A 16691-nucleotide genomic window follows, 5' to 3' on the forward strand; every position below is an offset into this window, starting at 1 on the left:
GTCGGGCCTGATCGGAGGACCCTGGCGGAGGTCGATTAAAACAAGCCGACAGAGAGGGCAGATTAACTCGGCGTATCGGTGAACGGATGTCTACGCTCACCGGTTCTGTCAGGCGTTCTGAACCCTCCGCAGCTCCCGTCATCGTCTGAGTTGTGAACGTCTCCAATGTATTTCTTTATTTCCTGGAGTGACGCTGCGGTTCTTTTCCGCGCACTCTTAAGTTATTGAGTTTTTCTTGCTGTGTCAGCGCTGAACGCAGGGACGTAACATCAGCTCCACTTCCTGCTGTATTTGGCCACATCGCTCCAAACTTTCTAAGAGGCAGGTAGTTGAATGGCCTGGCTGGTCATCATTTATCAGCTCTGACTGAACCGCTCTCACCCACTTTAACAGTTCTCTTTATATCTTGACGGTGCACGTTTTATCTATATGTAAACTGCAGTGCATGTATCAGAATTTCTTTAGATTTGCCATGGCAGGAAGATGTTTTGGGTGCTTTAAATACAAACTGGGGTATTAAAAGATTGTTTTCCATTGCAACACTATAACAAGAGAAGAAGTGGTGGGTCGGGTGATAAATGGCTTATGCTAATTCTGCAGTTAATTCTGCTCTATCCACATCAAATATCACTTGATCACCTTATCGCTGCACACATGACTGTGGACAGACGCTGCTCACCACTTATCTACATTTCAGTCCGTGCTCTTGTTCTCGTGAGCGTCACGCCTGTAACTGCTGGCTCGCTGATGGATGTGACAGTGGGATGTGTGTTCTTGTGTGACGGCGCTTCCAACTGTCTCAGAGTGTTTCCCGCTCGCCACCTAAGAGGAGTAACTCTGTCTTAATCACTCTCCCACTCCTTCAGTCCTCTTGTCACAGCTGCACCATTTATTTCTTTATTTATAACAATACAAGTTCAACACAATAGACTGTTTTCAGTTTTCATTTACGGAAGCTTGGCGTCGTTTTACTATATTTTGATACATTCGTTTTCTCAGAGTAGGAGACTCGCTGATGTTCATATACTTATATTTTTGAGCTGTTTTTTTCCTGGAAACTCAGCCCTCTGCTTCAAGGTTTTAATGCTTTTCTTTCCTGTCTGATTCCAGCTCTAATGCCAGCCACTACAGCTCTGGCTCAAGGACACACAAGCAGGGTTCCCATTAGTCCTTAAGGAACAAAAAGCCCATTTTCACTGGCTTTTCCTAAAATGTTTCATGAAGCGGTAGCACCAGTCTTCTTTTAAAGATGCCACAAAAGGTGTGTTTACCTGTGCTTGTCGCTCCTTTCAGGTCTAACTCAGCCCTCAGTCCCTGTTTTATCTGTAAATATGCATATAAGTGAAAATTACTGACTCAAAGATTTACTTTTACCCATTGCGACCATTTTCTCACTCACACTCGTGTTACAGACGCTGCATTTAAGTGCTAGTGATTAGGTTTATGCTGATTTGTTTGAGGTGCACAAGCAGGATCGACTTGAACTGCTGGACATTTATTAAGAGCTCTTACTTCCTTCGGAGTAAAAATAAAAAGCCAGCAACCCTGTGTGTGTGTGTGTGTGTGTGTGTGTGTGTGTGTGTGTGTGTGTGTGTGTGTGTCCTGTATTCCTGACTTCGTGGCTGCTGGAATAGGCCCTAGAAACCCCCCACGTGACCGTGGGTAAAAAGATTTATCATAATTTTACCTGAAGATGGCTCTTGTGTTCCCCTTCACACCACCTACTGTCCGTTTGCCTGTTCATGGCTGCTTCGGGCCGTTCAAACCAGTGAAGGGAGCTGACCTTGGGTGCACTGAACAGCGCCACCAAATCCATATCGTCATTGACAATAAAATTATGACCAGGATTGAACGACTGCCCCACAGCAGAAAAGCACAGCAAACCCCGTGACTTCACATTCCTGTTGCTTTTATTTTTTTTATTTTTGTATAATTTGTGCACTTGAACAAATTGCGCTCTTGTAGCACGATCATTAGCAGCCTATATTTCCCCACTGGAGCCCTGATGATCAGAGTAGCGGCAGAAAGCATTCTATTCCACAAATACAGGCTTAGATGTGCCGCTGCAGCCTCCCCTGTGATGCGCTGGGTTGACTGTGCCATGCACTGTTCCACTTAGCCGTGCCTGTTCTGTCTTCCTGGCTCCGATCTCGCCTGTGATCAGTCTCCTTTTGCCGTACTTTGACCTGCAGTGCAGCTGAGGCTGCTTCCCTGGCTGATCTTCCTTTTCAGACTGGTGGCTTTTTTCCCCCTCCATGCAAGCCTCCTAATTAGTTTCACATATTGTATACAACATTTCTGGAATGAGCGCTAATGAGGCCACTGACACTATTGCCAAGCATTAGGCATGACATAAACACAGCTCGTTAAAATTATTACTAGCTTTCTCCCCAGAGATGGAAGGCTTGTCGGACTCAGAGGGAAACGATGTGTTTGGAGTCTTCGTTAGCGCATGTGGATGCACGTGCGCCGCCTTAATAACCTAAACACACAACATGGCATCATCTTCTTTTTAGTTCTGGTTTAGAAATTAGGGTTATCGTACTCTAATTGATATGAATTTAACCTTTGAGGAAACATTCTACCGGTCTACTTTTTGGTGGTGAAGTGATGACATTTTATACCTAAAGGTCAGCTCCACCTCAGCATGATCGGTTTATAATAATATGAGGATGAAAACTCAGGAGCTGCTGTGAACATGGTGACCATGACACTAATCCACACTCTTCCCCTTGAATATGAGTCTTTCTGTCCTGGCAGGTTTAAATTCGGCAGCTTTCCTGGCACCCAACCTCCTTGAATCGAGGGTACCAGCAACCAAGCCTGCACAACAGTGATCGATCAAAAAGAGAATATAGGAGGGGTAAAGTGGGTTTAAAGTGGGTTTACGGCATTTGTGTTTGTTGTCCAACCGCTTCAGATGAATAGATGGCGTGAGTCAGGCAGAACTGATATTCATGGATGGCAGGGTTGTATTCAATCATGCAGCTTCTTAGAACCGGCCCACTTAGCTCAGGAAATATGGCTCCACACTCATAATGGAAGCCCAAAATGAAAGAGACAAAAATTGAGAGAAGTTACTTAGGTTGTGAAAATTTGGACCAAAAATGACAAAAAAACCCTCCATTGTGTGATATTTGCTCATTTATTTCACCAGATTTGAGATGATGAATGGAGTTTCGATGGTGGCAAAGGAAGCCTGATAATGACCAACTGAGTTGTTTTATAATATTTATTCGTCTTATTTATTTAGCAAGTTTTTCTTTTACACTTTTCCTTAAAGCAGCATAACAGGAATGCTCAGCGGACAACGCCTCTGACTGTCTCTGTCATGTGTTAAAATATATATATTTAACAGACATTTCCCAGGTCACTTTGTGCAATTAAAGTCTACATATGGTTTAAAGATCCCTCAGAGGAGTGGCCTCCATTAGAGAGTTTAAAACTGAGCAGCCTCGATGAGCTGAAGGCAGAATTCATGCAGTCACTCCTATCTTTGTTTTATTTGAAACCTAATTGCCATGAAGGCTTGATAGAAAGAAAAAAGAGTGCAGAGATTCATTAGTCGTGAAAGAGAGGAATAAAGAATTAGAGCGATGTTGGAAAATCTGCTGTTTAAAACGGCAGGGAGGATATTATAGTCCGCTAGCCAACAGGAGAGAGCGGCGTGTATGAATTAGAGCGACGAGGGAGAGAGTGTTTCATCACAAAGCTGTGTTTCAGTAACGCTCTTCAATCCACACTCTCTTTCTCTCCCCATCTCTCTTTGGCGTCAGTCTCTCTTGTCGGGAAAAAACTGCCTCCAACGTTAACAAACTCCTCTCCTCTCTCTCCCTCTGCACTATTAATAAGCTCTCCTCTTTTTACCTCCTCTCCTCACCTGTCCTCCCGTCGTGCCTTTGAACCTTGAGTCACACTGGCGCCCGGGCTGCCTCTCGCAGAGATGTGCACGCCGGGAGCGAGGGAGAGATAAAGACGCTCAGTCACACCTCTGTTTTGAAGTGCTTACATTTCCAGGGGCCATCATTACCTTATGCAAATAAGATCAACAAATAAACCGTCTCCTCCCGCACAACGACGGTGTGTAAGATGCCAAAAACCAAATTCATTTAATTGGAACAGAGGTGCTGAGACTTGACACTCTAAGTCGGGAAGTGTTATCCCGTTGGCCTGAATCACCGCAGTAATTACAGGATGCATTTACACGGTGAAAAACGCCCATACGGGTGTACCTGCGCGCCCGTCTGGAGGCTAAAAATGCTAAAGTGGAGCCGGGATAGTTAATCCTTTTCTGCGTTTTTTAAATAGCTTTTTGGAAATTAAAGTCATTTTTCTTTTCCTTTTTAAAAAAAAAAAAGGCCTCATTAGTGCCTCGCAGCAGTGAAAGACCTGTGAAGTTGTGGACAGTGCACAGTCTGGAGCTCACATCCTTTAATGATGAGCCTGGAGCGCAGTCTGGATTAGGTTTAACCTGGCTAAAGCAGCATCGCTCAGTGAGTGTGGGGATGCAGAAAAGACCAAAGTAACAAGATCCAGTCGGGATTAATCTCTTTGTCCACTTAGGTTGTTCCTTGATAGCTGAAAATTGCAGCAACGTTGCCCTCACTCTCTTTTTACATGCTGGAAAACAAAGGTGACGGAGGTGATCTCAGAAGTAAACGTCAGTAAAAACACCAGCAAGCAAGTTTGTGCCAAAAAAAAAGAAGAAAAAAAGCGCTTCAAGTTTGTATTTTTATTCAGAGGTATTACCGAAATAATCCTCGTGGTTATGAATTTTGCATTCCTGCCAAAAGCGCCGGCATCAGCACCTCTTCGTGCGTAACGGCCTGAATTCGCTCTGTTCCTTCCAGGCTGACCCGAAGGAGCTGATTCGCTTGGTCACGCAGCACGTGGCCGAGTATTCGGGCTGGCCTGAGGAGCTGCAGGGGCTGATCAACCAGCTGCACGTGTACAACGAGCGTCTGACGGACTTCACCCAGGCGCAGGTGCTGCAGGGGCTGGGCCGCGGCGTGGACGTCCACAGGTTCAGCACGGACTCGGACTACAAGAAGGAGACCATCCTGGGCCTCACTGAGTAAGCAGGACGTGTGTACTGTACTCTTTTCTCCTTCAGAGGAGAGAAATATGATTTTTTTTCCCCCCCCGTCTGTCTGCAGGACCCTGGATGACAGCGTGTACAAAATCGCTCTGTCTCTGGCGAAGCGCTACAGCGTTCCGCTGTGGGAGGTCTACATGACTCATCTGGAGTTCCTCTTCACCGATAGCGGGTACATGCACAAACACAGGATACATGAATACCGTAATAATTGGCCCTTCCTCTGCCATCATACCTCGCTGCACTTTGGTCCTGACACCCACTGAACATGTCTTTTGGCCCTGGGAGCGAGATAATCAACCTTCAGGGACATCTTGATATGTATGTTAAATGGAACAGTTCATGTGCTTGTTTTCCTCCTCTGTCGGGTTAAATCTGCCTGAAATAAAGCAGATGGGGAAAAAAACCACGCGACACAGCGATCCAGCTTGGCTCTCTGGCTCCCAGTCAGGCCGGTTAGCAAAGCTAAAGGCTTAAAAACACACCGGTGTAAACCGCACATGCTGTGATTCTTATTTTAAGTGAGGGAACTGCCATCAATCTGTCAATGTCTGTGATGTATTTGCTGTGTAACCTGGTAACTGGGGATTGGTAGCACCATTCCTTTTTTAATAGAATGCCTTTTCAGCAAGGTTGAGCTCCGTGTGTGTGTGTGAGTGTGTGTGTGAGCACCACAAACACACGTGTGCCTGTAATAAATGTCCCTCTGTCGCATTCTGATATAAGGAAATGCTTTATGGACTCCACCAAACCATAAATTACAAAGCTCCACACCCCTCAAACCCGACTGCAGCTGCAGGTTTACGCTGAGCGTCTCAGGATCTCGACAAAAGACACCAAGACGATTCAAACTATGCCCTCGGCAAGAAGCATCTGCAATGCGGGTATCGATTTGATGGATGAATGAATCCAGAGATTGATATGAGCGCGGCAAAACCCTGTAATGAACGACGGTGCACCCAGGTATGAACGGGACTTTAGAGGTTTATTGATCCCAGCTGCAAAATGCAATTTGAATGCGACTCTATCTTAGTTTTTATTTTGCATCACACTTGTATGCGTTTGTGAGGCAGTTTTATCGAGTGGACGCAGAACGTGTGGGAGAGGCAGTAACCACAGATCCAAGGGTGTCTGTGTTGGCCCTTTCTTAATACGTACTCGTCCGATCTTCCATGTTTGTTTGTGACACGTACTTAGTTGCCACCCAAATACTGCCCTAATTATATGCAAACTGGGTTATTGAGTTTGAGTCACGCATGACTTGTTTGCAGCCAGTATCCCACAATGCACTTCACCCAAGCCATCAACAGCAGCAGCATTGGGGGAACCTCAGAAGTGCCTACCTCAGAATTTATCTGTACTTGCGTACTTAGTGTTGCTAGTTAGTATCAGTGCTGGGCTCAGGCTCTCTTTGGATTCTCTGGTTTCTTTCGAGCGCCATAGAAAATTGATGCGATCTGTCCCGATCAGCAGAAGAAGAAGGCAGTGGGCAACAATAGCCAACACAGACGCTCTCATTGGTAACCTCATGTAGCATCAACTAGGCTCACCTCTGACCTTCAGAGGAGTTGCACCGTGACGTGCTGCGCTGGCATCGGAGATAACGGGAGGCGGAGACGGGCTGTTGGTGCGGTGATTCGGTTTGAGCGGGAAAGGTGGGGGGAGAGGATGGCAGGCCAGATAAAAAAGAAAAAGATGGATGATAATTAAGCCAGTCCCTGAGACAAGTCCTATTAACACAGAATGAACGATTTGGAGGAATCAATGAACTGCTAAACACAGTTGCCATCGAGTGTCCCTGCTGTATTCAGCAGCCCGTTAGGGACGCCAACGTCAGCCAGTGGGATATTTTAATAACGGCTATTAAGCAACTTGTTCACAAACACAAATGGTATTGATGGAGGACGCGGGAATCAACCGCTAATGGACTTCTGCTCAACTGTCCCCATCTATTTCACACCGTCGGGCTTTTAATAAAGTCTGGCCAAGTTACCGATCGGTACTTTTAATTGTGATGATTGGTTTGGCAATGGGGGAGGGGTGGAAAAGGTCAGAGAGATCTTCTTATGATGTGGATTCAGGTCTTCATGGCAGGAGCTGAGGGGAACCGAGAGGTAAATCGACGTTATTAATGTATTACATTCATATCGACATGGCAGGAAGATGGATGGCTGATTTGTTGCGTCCCAGTCCTCCCAGCAGCCAGCAGCACATCCGCTGCACATCACAGCTTTTGATGAGCCCTAAACGCTCCTTTGTGGCGCCTCTTTTTTCCCCCTGACTCCACCCATTCAGAGGCATTTAGTCTAGGAGCCTAATGAGGAACTACCTGAGACACGGCTCTGAATTCTGCACCACCTCCCTCCAAACACTCTGCTGACCGCGGCAGGTAGAAACAGGCAAGACTCAAAATCAAATTTGCATTGCCGTGGAGCCCCCACTTGATTTTTCCTGCCTCTGTGATTAGAATAATTCCAGCCTGTTACTGCGGGGCTGTGTGCAGGGAGTCCAAACACTATTTATGAAGACGGTTCAAATGAAATCCACATCATTTAAACTTACTTGGCTCGCTCGAGGCACCTGCCTTGTGGTATGCAAATGACATCAACTCCTAAAGAGCTGTCGTCCGCCCCACCACAGCAAGATCCCTTCACTCTCCCGACGCCCTCGGCTCATTTATTCCTTTTGCATGTTATGTGGATATGTTTATCCTTTCAGAATAATCGTTCACTGCTGATTCTTGCATGGCAGGTCATTTGTATGGCATTAACACGTTAAGCCTATCTGAGATGCTCATTTTTATTATTGCGGGAAACACGTTCCTGTTTACAGCAATCGTGCAACAACAGCTGTGAAAGAACTATTTAGACATGATTCACGACACATTTGCACCAATGTTTTCTCATATCTGGCCTAATGCCGAGGTGGAGATGCTTATCAAAGATGTCTCTTATTTGGATTCAGTGTTGGAGGGACTAGAGAGGACGGGGGACATGTGATATAGTGGATTAAAATCAGCTCTTTGTTCCTGAGTTAAAATGCAGAAAAAGGGGTCAGAAACAACTGATATTCCAGCCACATGAACTCAACAGGGGATTTTTGTTGTGAGAATGTGTGAAAATGCCACCGAGCACGCAGAAGCGGGCCTCTCCTCACGCTGGGGGAGAGAGAAGCCAAACAGCTTGTGTCACCGGGTGAAGAAGACAGAGGAGAGTTGACAGCTTTGCTTTGAAGGACGGTACCACCCTGCTGACATAAACACTGGGCACCCTTCAGAGTCCAGAGTTTTATGGCAGGAAAACACGAAAAACGGTGCAATCGTCCCGCCGGGACAAGTTATTGTTTCACTTTCAGTTCTTCTCTGCGATCCCCATCACCCGGGCGCTAACGTGATTTATCAGTGGAACGTCGGGCCGCATTGTTGAGTGGAGACGAGAGGAAACGTGACTGTTTACATCGATTTATTGTTCTGGTGACTGCAGTCGCGTCGCAAGCAGTTATTTACATTACTGAGCTGCCACGCCGCCGATTCCACCTGTATATTGTTTTATTAGCTTACCACTGGCCCAGCTCTGATGGGGCGCCCAGAGGAAGCACGGTCCGGTTTGATGCGGTTCTGTTCCAACAGATAAACAGCCTTGCTGTCACATCAGTGCTCTCTGATTGCTCCGCAGTCTCCAGCCTCTCCATTCTTCATGCGTTCCCTCGTTTAACCTCCACAGTCATGCGAAGGTTGTTTGTGTTTTGCGCGTTCCTTCTCGCATTTCATCTGCCAGGCGCGTTTTGGCACATATTTGCCACTCGCTGAGCGCTTGCCATTGATATTGGTTTTCGTTTTCTATAATTCATCCGTATTTTGCATGTTCTCATGTCAGCATTCACCAAGTTCTTGAAAGTATTCTCAGCAGTGTGTGAAATCCTCATCATTCTTCTGGGAAACTGTGTCTTTGGTGATAAGCCTGCAGATCCTTTGTGCTGCCTTTGCACTGCGGTTGCAATACTGATTTGCCAGTCCCCAGTCAGCCTTCCAGTTTTGACTTTTTTCCCCCAGTTTTTTGGTCAGTTGTTCTCTCTCAGTCCTGCAGAGAAGCTTTTACTGCTGTTCTATTTACCACACCAGCTAATGTGAAAGCTATGCTTGTTTGTATTAAAAAAAACACTTTTGAATAATTAAGAGCATCAGAAATAATCAGTCACTTTCTCCTCCCTTTGTTCCCTTTCTTCCTTTTCCTTCTTCTCCAGTCTTTCCACCAAGGAAATTGAGTCCCGCAGCGAGTCTCTCAGTCTGTTTGACACTTTGAAGTTCGACCCTCAGGCATTTTACAGCCACATGACCAAGTACGTCCTCCCCAGCGTGGCGGGGAACGACCACAGCCGGCTGCTCTACTACTACACCTTGCTGGAGGCTGCAGGGTGCGAGCCCTACGTCACCACCGCCATCAAACCAGAGTCGCATGTCAAGCTACTTAAAAAGCTCCGAGCTGTCGCCGCCGGTAAGAGGGGTTATTTTCCTTTCTTAGAGTTCTGCGGCTGGGTTCTGTCTCCAACAACTCCTTGTCTAGGTTCTAGCAGTCACGGGATCAGTGGTGGTGTCACCTCTCCAGGAAGTTCTCTAAAGGTTAGCGTGTCAGGGTGTTTTCACAGCTCACTTTCTCCCTCTGTGCACAATCCTGCCGCAGTGCCCACGGTGCTCTGATTCATTCCTCTTTGGTAAAATAGAAATATGCACCCATAAAGTGCAGTTCCGCTCCTACATCCACTGCCGTTTGTTCCCTTTTTCCTTACCAGTGACTTCTTTAAAAATCCCGCTAGTATTATGTTGATTTCATCCAGGGGGATAAAAAAAAGTGAGCAGCTTTATAGATTAAAGGTCAACTGTTGCCTGCTTATTTCATCAGCATCAATTTTTTAGTAAATTAATCTCTGAGAATTCTCTGAAAACACTTTCTGTGGTTTGCCTCACATCCGCAACATCATCCATTTTGCTAAATAATTGGTTTCCAGGTGAGCACGTTGTCACTACTGTGTAATCACTATAAAATTACAGGGTGTTTGTTTGGGCATTTTGCAACAGCACAGTTTTATTTCATTTATTTGTTCTTTTAAAGTCCTGATTCTGCTTCATATTTATCCCTTAGATGCTCCGTTCCGTTAGGGAAATGTAGCATCTTTGACCACGACTCAGCTCCCTCGTTGGTCTGCTGAGGGCTGTAATCTCATCTCCTTTTGAAGGATTAGAATCCAACCTCAGACCTGAAGCTTCAACAGACCGAGAACAAAGTCCCTCTTTCTTTCATCTGAACGGACGTGTGGTTGTCGAATTGCGACGGTTCGATGATTTTTCACAGGATGCCAGGTAGAGACTAAACAACGGGGGAGGGGTTTAACACGCTGTCACCCTAACAAGCGGAGGGAAACGCTAATCTACCTGGTGCTGATTAGCACGTTTGCGGTGACAGCGACGTGTCCAGACAACAGCTGCAGCGGTCTCGTGAGAAGAGCTGCAAACACCCACACGCATCCCTGCAGAATTGGCATCCGGGCTGTTGTGGTGCCTTTAAGGGCCATCAGATTCCTGCGACACACACGCACACAAACAATGACCTAGATGCAGTCATGAAGAGACACTTGTGAGCTGTCTAGACCCGTGGAGGCAGGTGGTGGGTGTCCACTATTCATCACCGCTCAGACAGTAGCAGAATGTCTGAGTGGGCTCTCCCGAGGATGCGGCGAGATGCTCCTTATCAAGGAGGGGAGACAGGAAACAGGAGTGGGTGGAGCAGGGGACCGGCAGAGAGCATACATGTGTAAGTGCATGTAACTCTTATCTGCAGTTTAAGTGTCTGCCTGGGCCTATCTCTCCTTATTGAGTGTGTGGATTTTTTTTTTGTGTGTGTGTGTGAGAGGAATTCCAAGCGGTGTGGACGGAGCCCTCCCCAATGGCAGACCAGCGTTAAATATTAAAGCCCAGCCAGGCCGCAGTGTTTCCACTATAATATGCCTGTCTATGCAGGAGACACTGGCTGGATCGTACACCTTTTGAACGCATACAGACATGAAGAGACGTCTGATTTGTCCTGAAAAGACATTGTTTGGGGTTTTGCACATTTGTAATATGACAAATTTCCAAAAAATCTTTCTGTCCAGTCTAAAACCAGACAGAAGAGTAGTGCTGTGTGAAAGATTAGCTTCTAATCCCTCCACACGGGGATGCTGGGGATGGGAGAATCTGTCATCAGGCCTTATTTTTCATTTTTCATCCCATATTAGACTCCCCCCCCCCCCCATCCCTCACTAATTAAAGGGCTGCAGTTACTGGAAACTATCACCCTGGGGGCTCCACCACAAAGTCATTTTCCCCTTCTTTGCGCGCTATACGAGTTCAGCGTTGGATCCTCTCAAACCCTTTAAACATTCCAGGGGCACTTCTTCTGTTCTGTGGTGGCCAGTCAACACACGCTACCGCCACTGTTGTGTAAGAAGCCAAATGTGCGCTCATCTTCCTGCTGGCCAAACTCAGAGCTGATCTGAGTACGGTTCCATCTCTAAGGAGGTGGGACAGGATGCCAGCACACAGATAAAGGCTAACAGGAGTCATGGGTGTTGCAGGTTTGGACTACCGGAAACTGACAGATGAGTCTTTGGACCCACTCGCCGCCCTTCAGCCGGTTTTGACCAGTCAGAACGTGTTGTCCATCTCCAAACTCGCTCATCGCCTCCCCGTGCCCGGTGGCGGGGACGCCACGGTATCGGCCAGCGCGGTCCACGCAACCTGGCTGCAGAAGCTGTTTTGGAAAGGAGACCCCCAGTTGCTGAAAAGACCCCCACAGGGGGACCATGACTACATGCACGCGTACGACACCTGCGCCAAGTACCTGGACCGGCTGGCGCCCGCTGATGCTGTCCGGTTCTTGGACGACATCACCTTTTCTCCTGATGCAGCCAAACACGTAAGCCTGATTTTGAGCAGTTGCGTCTATGTTTTTGAAGATTTCCACCCGTAAATCTATATCTGATATTCCAGAAAGATCGCCATTTATGAAAGCAAAAAGGTCTATAACCTCATCAATATGTTCCACCTATGCCGCAGTGCTCCTCTTTCTCTATTTGGTCTCATTCACCCTCTTTTCACTGTGATGAGGCTAATTGATCCCTCTGTACTTCAAAGGTAATTAAACTCCAATTCCCAGCAGGCATTTCTCCTCCCACTGTGCATGCAGATGACTTCTTGGAAACCCATCGTCTGAGCTGCCCCTAACCCTCTCTCCCCTTTTCCTCCCCTTTACAGTCTCGTGCTAAACTCTGTTCTTTCTCATGAAGGAAAAACCTTTAATGACTGAACTCAAACGTCACCAATCAAGAGCCCAGCTAAAATGCTACATTAGCAAAAAGGGAAGGACAGCCATCAACATTCAATGCACTAAATTCAAAATTGTTCATGCTGCAGCTCCGCAAACAGTTTAATTCAAAGCAAAAAATATTTTGCTAAGATTTGCTATTGGCCTTGTAGCGGGATTACCTTTTACAAATAATTCATTATAGATAGAAAACAGGTAAATGGGAGAGTAAAAGCTGGCTGAGCCAAAGGCTCTTCTTCCTGTCTGCTGAATTGAATCAATTACTTCAAGCTTCCAGAAATAATCTTTCACTTGCACTCAGGATGCACAGGAAGAGGCCAAACACATGCTGCTTTGGTTCGTCTGCTGGGGTTCTTTAGGGTTACATCTGAATCAAAATAAATCAGAATCTAAAAGCCTGAATCTCCCACGCTGTTCTCATGATTCTGTTTTCATCCCCCTGCCCCCCCCCCCTCCCTCTGTCCTCTGTATACCTCCAGCTGAGCACCCAGACGAGGTCGGAGGTGATAAAGAGAGCCACCAGAACCCTCCGCCAGCTTTGTGAGAAGAGCAAAAAAAGAGGCGACGGCAGCGGCGAGCAGGAAAGGACGGACCCAGCAGGGATGACTTTTGATGAGGCCATCGCACATCTGCAGCAATCACAGGCCCACCTGGACACCCTGAGCCATGCCTTCATTCAATCCCTTAAAGACGTCCAGCAGGTACTGCCAGTCTGCCAGACTTTGGAGCCATTCTCTGTAAAAGGGTGAAGTCTTCTTTGGGCAAAGGTGCCGTAAATGATTAAGTGTGCACATGAAGCAGTGGATAAAATGTGGTTTATTGGGATTGTACAGCTGGTTCAACCATTCAGCGACTTCATTTCATTTAGGTTGTGCGTCCACCATTTTAGTTGATGGGAAGCTTGATGCTGCTTAGAAGCAGCATGCTGCTTGTTTGGCAGAGACGGAGGTGGAGTGATGGCCCGATCATGTAAAATCAGTGTCTTTGGTCATGCACGTCCTCCCAACCAGGACAAAGTAGTCAGAACTCATCCGGAGCACCGATCTGGTGTGATCAGGTCACTTAAAACACATGTTAAGACAAGATGATTGCAGCCTCTACATTCACACATTAAATCACCTACACTCTCTCTGTGTCACACACACACACACACACACACAGACGCACACAGAGACACACACTCCGACATACCTGCAGGAAGAAATGATCTCCTTGGAGATAGATAAAAAGGATATAAGGAGCAAGAAAGGGCAGATGGGTACAGAAAGATAGATGGAAGGAGCCATGCAGGCTCTCTTTGGTCGTACTGCGCTCGTTCATCAAGTGCACATGAGGAGCTGCAGGAAATAAGAGCGGATCTTTGAGGAATCCTCCACAGGCGTGTTTACCTTTCAGAGGGCAGCAAATTAAACACTGCAGATATTGCCTGTAATACAAGGATGGAGCGTTTTGGTGCGCACCTTTCCCTGTTCAGGGAGTAGCTGTGACAGATGCAACCACTGAACCTCCACACGTCCACCTGATACAGGCTCCAATAGTGGGAATCACTTCCTACGGAATGAAATCAACTCTCTATTGTGAGCTTTCATTCCAACGACAGTGGTGAGATCACTGAAGGGAGAACAGATCCCCCTTTCAAGGAAGCTATCCATGTTAAATTGGAGAAACCATCCTTAAACAGAGGTGGTGGCCTGAGACACTTCCTGTCACCCACATACAATGCAGTCCTCCACTCCTTCCAACAGCAAAACAAACATTCACACCATTCCAAGAGACCCAGTGACTCATCACCATGTGACCCAGCAGACAAAGGGGAGACATCTCAACAGAAACTAGGTGAACGACCCGACCAACGACCCTGCTAACGACTCTCAGGTGACCCAGATCATTAGCATACAAATGGTCCACAGGGGCTATATATTTTCAAGCTCTCTCCCCAGCGATTTCAGAACTGATGAAGCCTTCTGGATAGAAGGCGAAACGTCTTCAAGAGAAGAAACCCAGTCCAGTTGACAGAGAAAACTACCTTGGATACAATGACCTGGATGACTGAGAATTTACACAGACATCCCCCTTTCGTTTTTTAATCACAGTTCCTCCGATATTGTTTGCCGACTGTTTCAGTACCAACGTCGCCAACGTGGACGTCCCAACCTCTAACCTCAGTAGCCGTTAGCAACTTAGCACGGAAGGAAAATAGAAAGCATAACGTGAAAATAAATTCAAAGGTCAGGATAAGAAAACCATCTGTCAGAAGTGCATCACACAAAACCTCATAAATGGTCAAAAACCCTTCATTTGAAAGGACTATTTTACATATTAGCAAACATGTATAGCGTGGTTAAAGCAAACACTGTTACCCTGCTCCCCACACTTTAATATTCTATCAAGTCTCTGAACGCAACCAGAAATACTTTATATGGCATGAATACCAATATCCTGGAATGAATATTGCAAACATGAGAGGTGAAGGAGGGCACTCGGCCTGACTCCCAGCATTGATTGAACTGGACTCGGTGACATGAATGTCAATGTGACTCGGAGCCCAGGATGCATCATCGACAGTTTGCCCTTCACCCGACTTTGATATGATGCTACACTGTTTCTGATGTCCAAGTTTTCCTTCTCGGACCAGCAGCACCAGTCTCGGGTGTCCACTTGAGGCCGGTTCTTGTTGTAACACGCTTCATTTGGTCTTTTCAGAGTTACATCCAACTTTATGACCTGTCTCGTTCGGAGCGGCTCAAGGTGCACGACTTGGCGGTCGCCATGGCTACTGACGGACAGCCTCTGGGGCACATCAGAGAGCTTCTGGGTGTTGCCGTTGGACCACTGGACCTGTCTGTGAAGACGGTGTTTGGTGACGCGGTGGAGAAGGTGGTGGCTGCACTCAGGTATCAGCTCAGTCCGTTATTTAATGCCATAAACCCCCTTTTTCTAATTCAGAAAGGAGCCTTTTCAGAGAGAATTTATTCGCTCCATAATTGTTTTCACAGTATTTCCTGCCATCTGCACTGTCTTCTGTGATATATTCCCATCAATGGAACCTTTTATCTGCTTTTGAACTTTCCAGAATGTGTTGATTGCCGCAGTGTTCACTGGACCTCGTGGCATTTGTGCACTAATTAGTGTTTTACACGAGTCCGAATCTGATTAGTTTTGTTCTCTGCGAGAGGTTATTGTGCACTTTGTAGTTTTTTCCCCTTTAGATTATGGACTGCTACCAGTCCAGGCTTTAATAGAACAAGGTCATTATCTGGGAAAGGTGGGTTTGTTTTCTTTTGCTCTGAGGAAAAGAAAAGCAAGATTGCATAAACCGGGACGCTCTTGCCCTCGCATCCTGTCGAATTTTGAAAGTTGCTCAACCCAGTCTACACTCTGGGCCGTGCTTTTCACGTCTACAGTGGGGAAATTAAAGAGTCTCTCCGATATGTGCTGCAGATCGTCCGACGTGATTCATTTTTCAGCGTGTACGCTTTTTGTGCATCCACCTGAAGAGGAGGTTTTTACCGTTGGATTTTATTTTAAGAAATGCCTCCAAGCTGCAGCTGAGCGTCACCTTCTGCTTGATCTCTGCTGCCTGTTATCTGAAAATAAAACTGCACATCGGTCCACTCTAAGCTCAGCGTGTTGGTGGGGAAAAACACCCTCAAAACAAATGACTGGAGTATTGAATTGCATTTCCAGTAACAGCCTGTGGGAGCTGGGCTTATTGGTGTCCTACCTCTCCCTCAAAAGGAAGAGAAGTGATTCACCCCGGTGTGTCTGCAGGGCTGCAGAAAAAGCCCGGCCGGCTTCGGCTCCTTCGATTCCGTCTATATTTTCCTCGCTTATCTTTTCCGGCGAACCAGCCAGAACAGCACCAGATACCAACGCACCATCTGACCGGCTTGATGAATGTGAGCTAATTGGATTGATGATATTCCTGCCTCATTTCCCTCCTCTTTATGGCTGCTCAATGGTGCATGGTGCAGATGGATGGAACCATCTTCCACACACACACACATCTTACCTAACTTCAATGGTCCCCACATCTCTCGCACACAACACACTGGGAGGAAGAGGTACACAAACTTTTGTGTATTCATTAGCTTCCCCAGATGCTCTCGCACATGAATCTCCATTTAGGCGTTCAAGTAGGGCACGGTGTGAGAGCCAGCGTGCACCACTGTGCCCCGGCAGGTTACGGATGAGCCGAGCGAGACTCCTTTTTTGGCTCTCTCTGAGCTTTCAGACGG

General features: G+C 46.7%; 1 protein-coding gene across 1 annotated transcript in view; it reads left to right on the forward strand.

Moving 5' to 3' along the window:
* nbas (NBAS subunit of NRZ tethering complex) overlaps nucleotides 1-16691 on the forward strand; it is a 91860-nt gene that overhangs the window by 50556 nt on the left and 24613 nt on the right. Inside the window, exons 42-47 of the mRNA XM_029849397.1 lie at nucleotides 4851-5074; nucleotides 5157-5267; nucleotides 9338-9588; nucleotides 11705-12045; nucleotides 12933-13154; nucleotides 15157-15347. Coding sequence (XP_029705257.1) covers nucleotides 4851-5074; nucleotides 5157-5267; nucleotides 9338-9588; nucleotides 11705-12045; nucleotides 12933-13154; nucleotides 15157-15347 — 1340 coding nt within the window. The remainder of the gene's footprint in view (nucleotides 1-4850; nucleotides 5075-5156; nucleotides 5268-9337; nucleotides 9589-11704; nucleotides 12046-12932; nucleotides 13155-15156; nucleotides 15348-16691) is intronic.

This window comes from Takifugu rubripes, chromosome 16, assembly GCF_901000725.2.
Source record: "Takifugu rubripes chromosome 16, fTakRub1.2, whole genome shotgun sequence".
Taxonomy (NCBI): domain Eukaryota; kingdom Metazoa; phylum Chordata; class Actinopteri; order Tetraodontiformes; family Tetraodontidae; genus Takifugu; species Takifugu rubripes.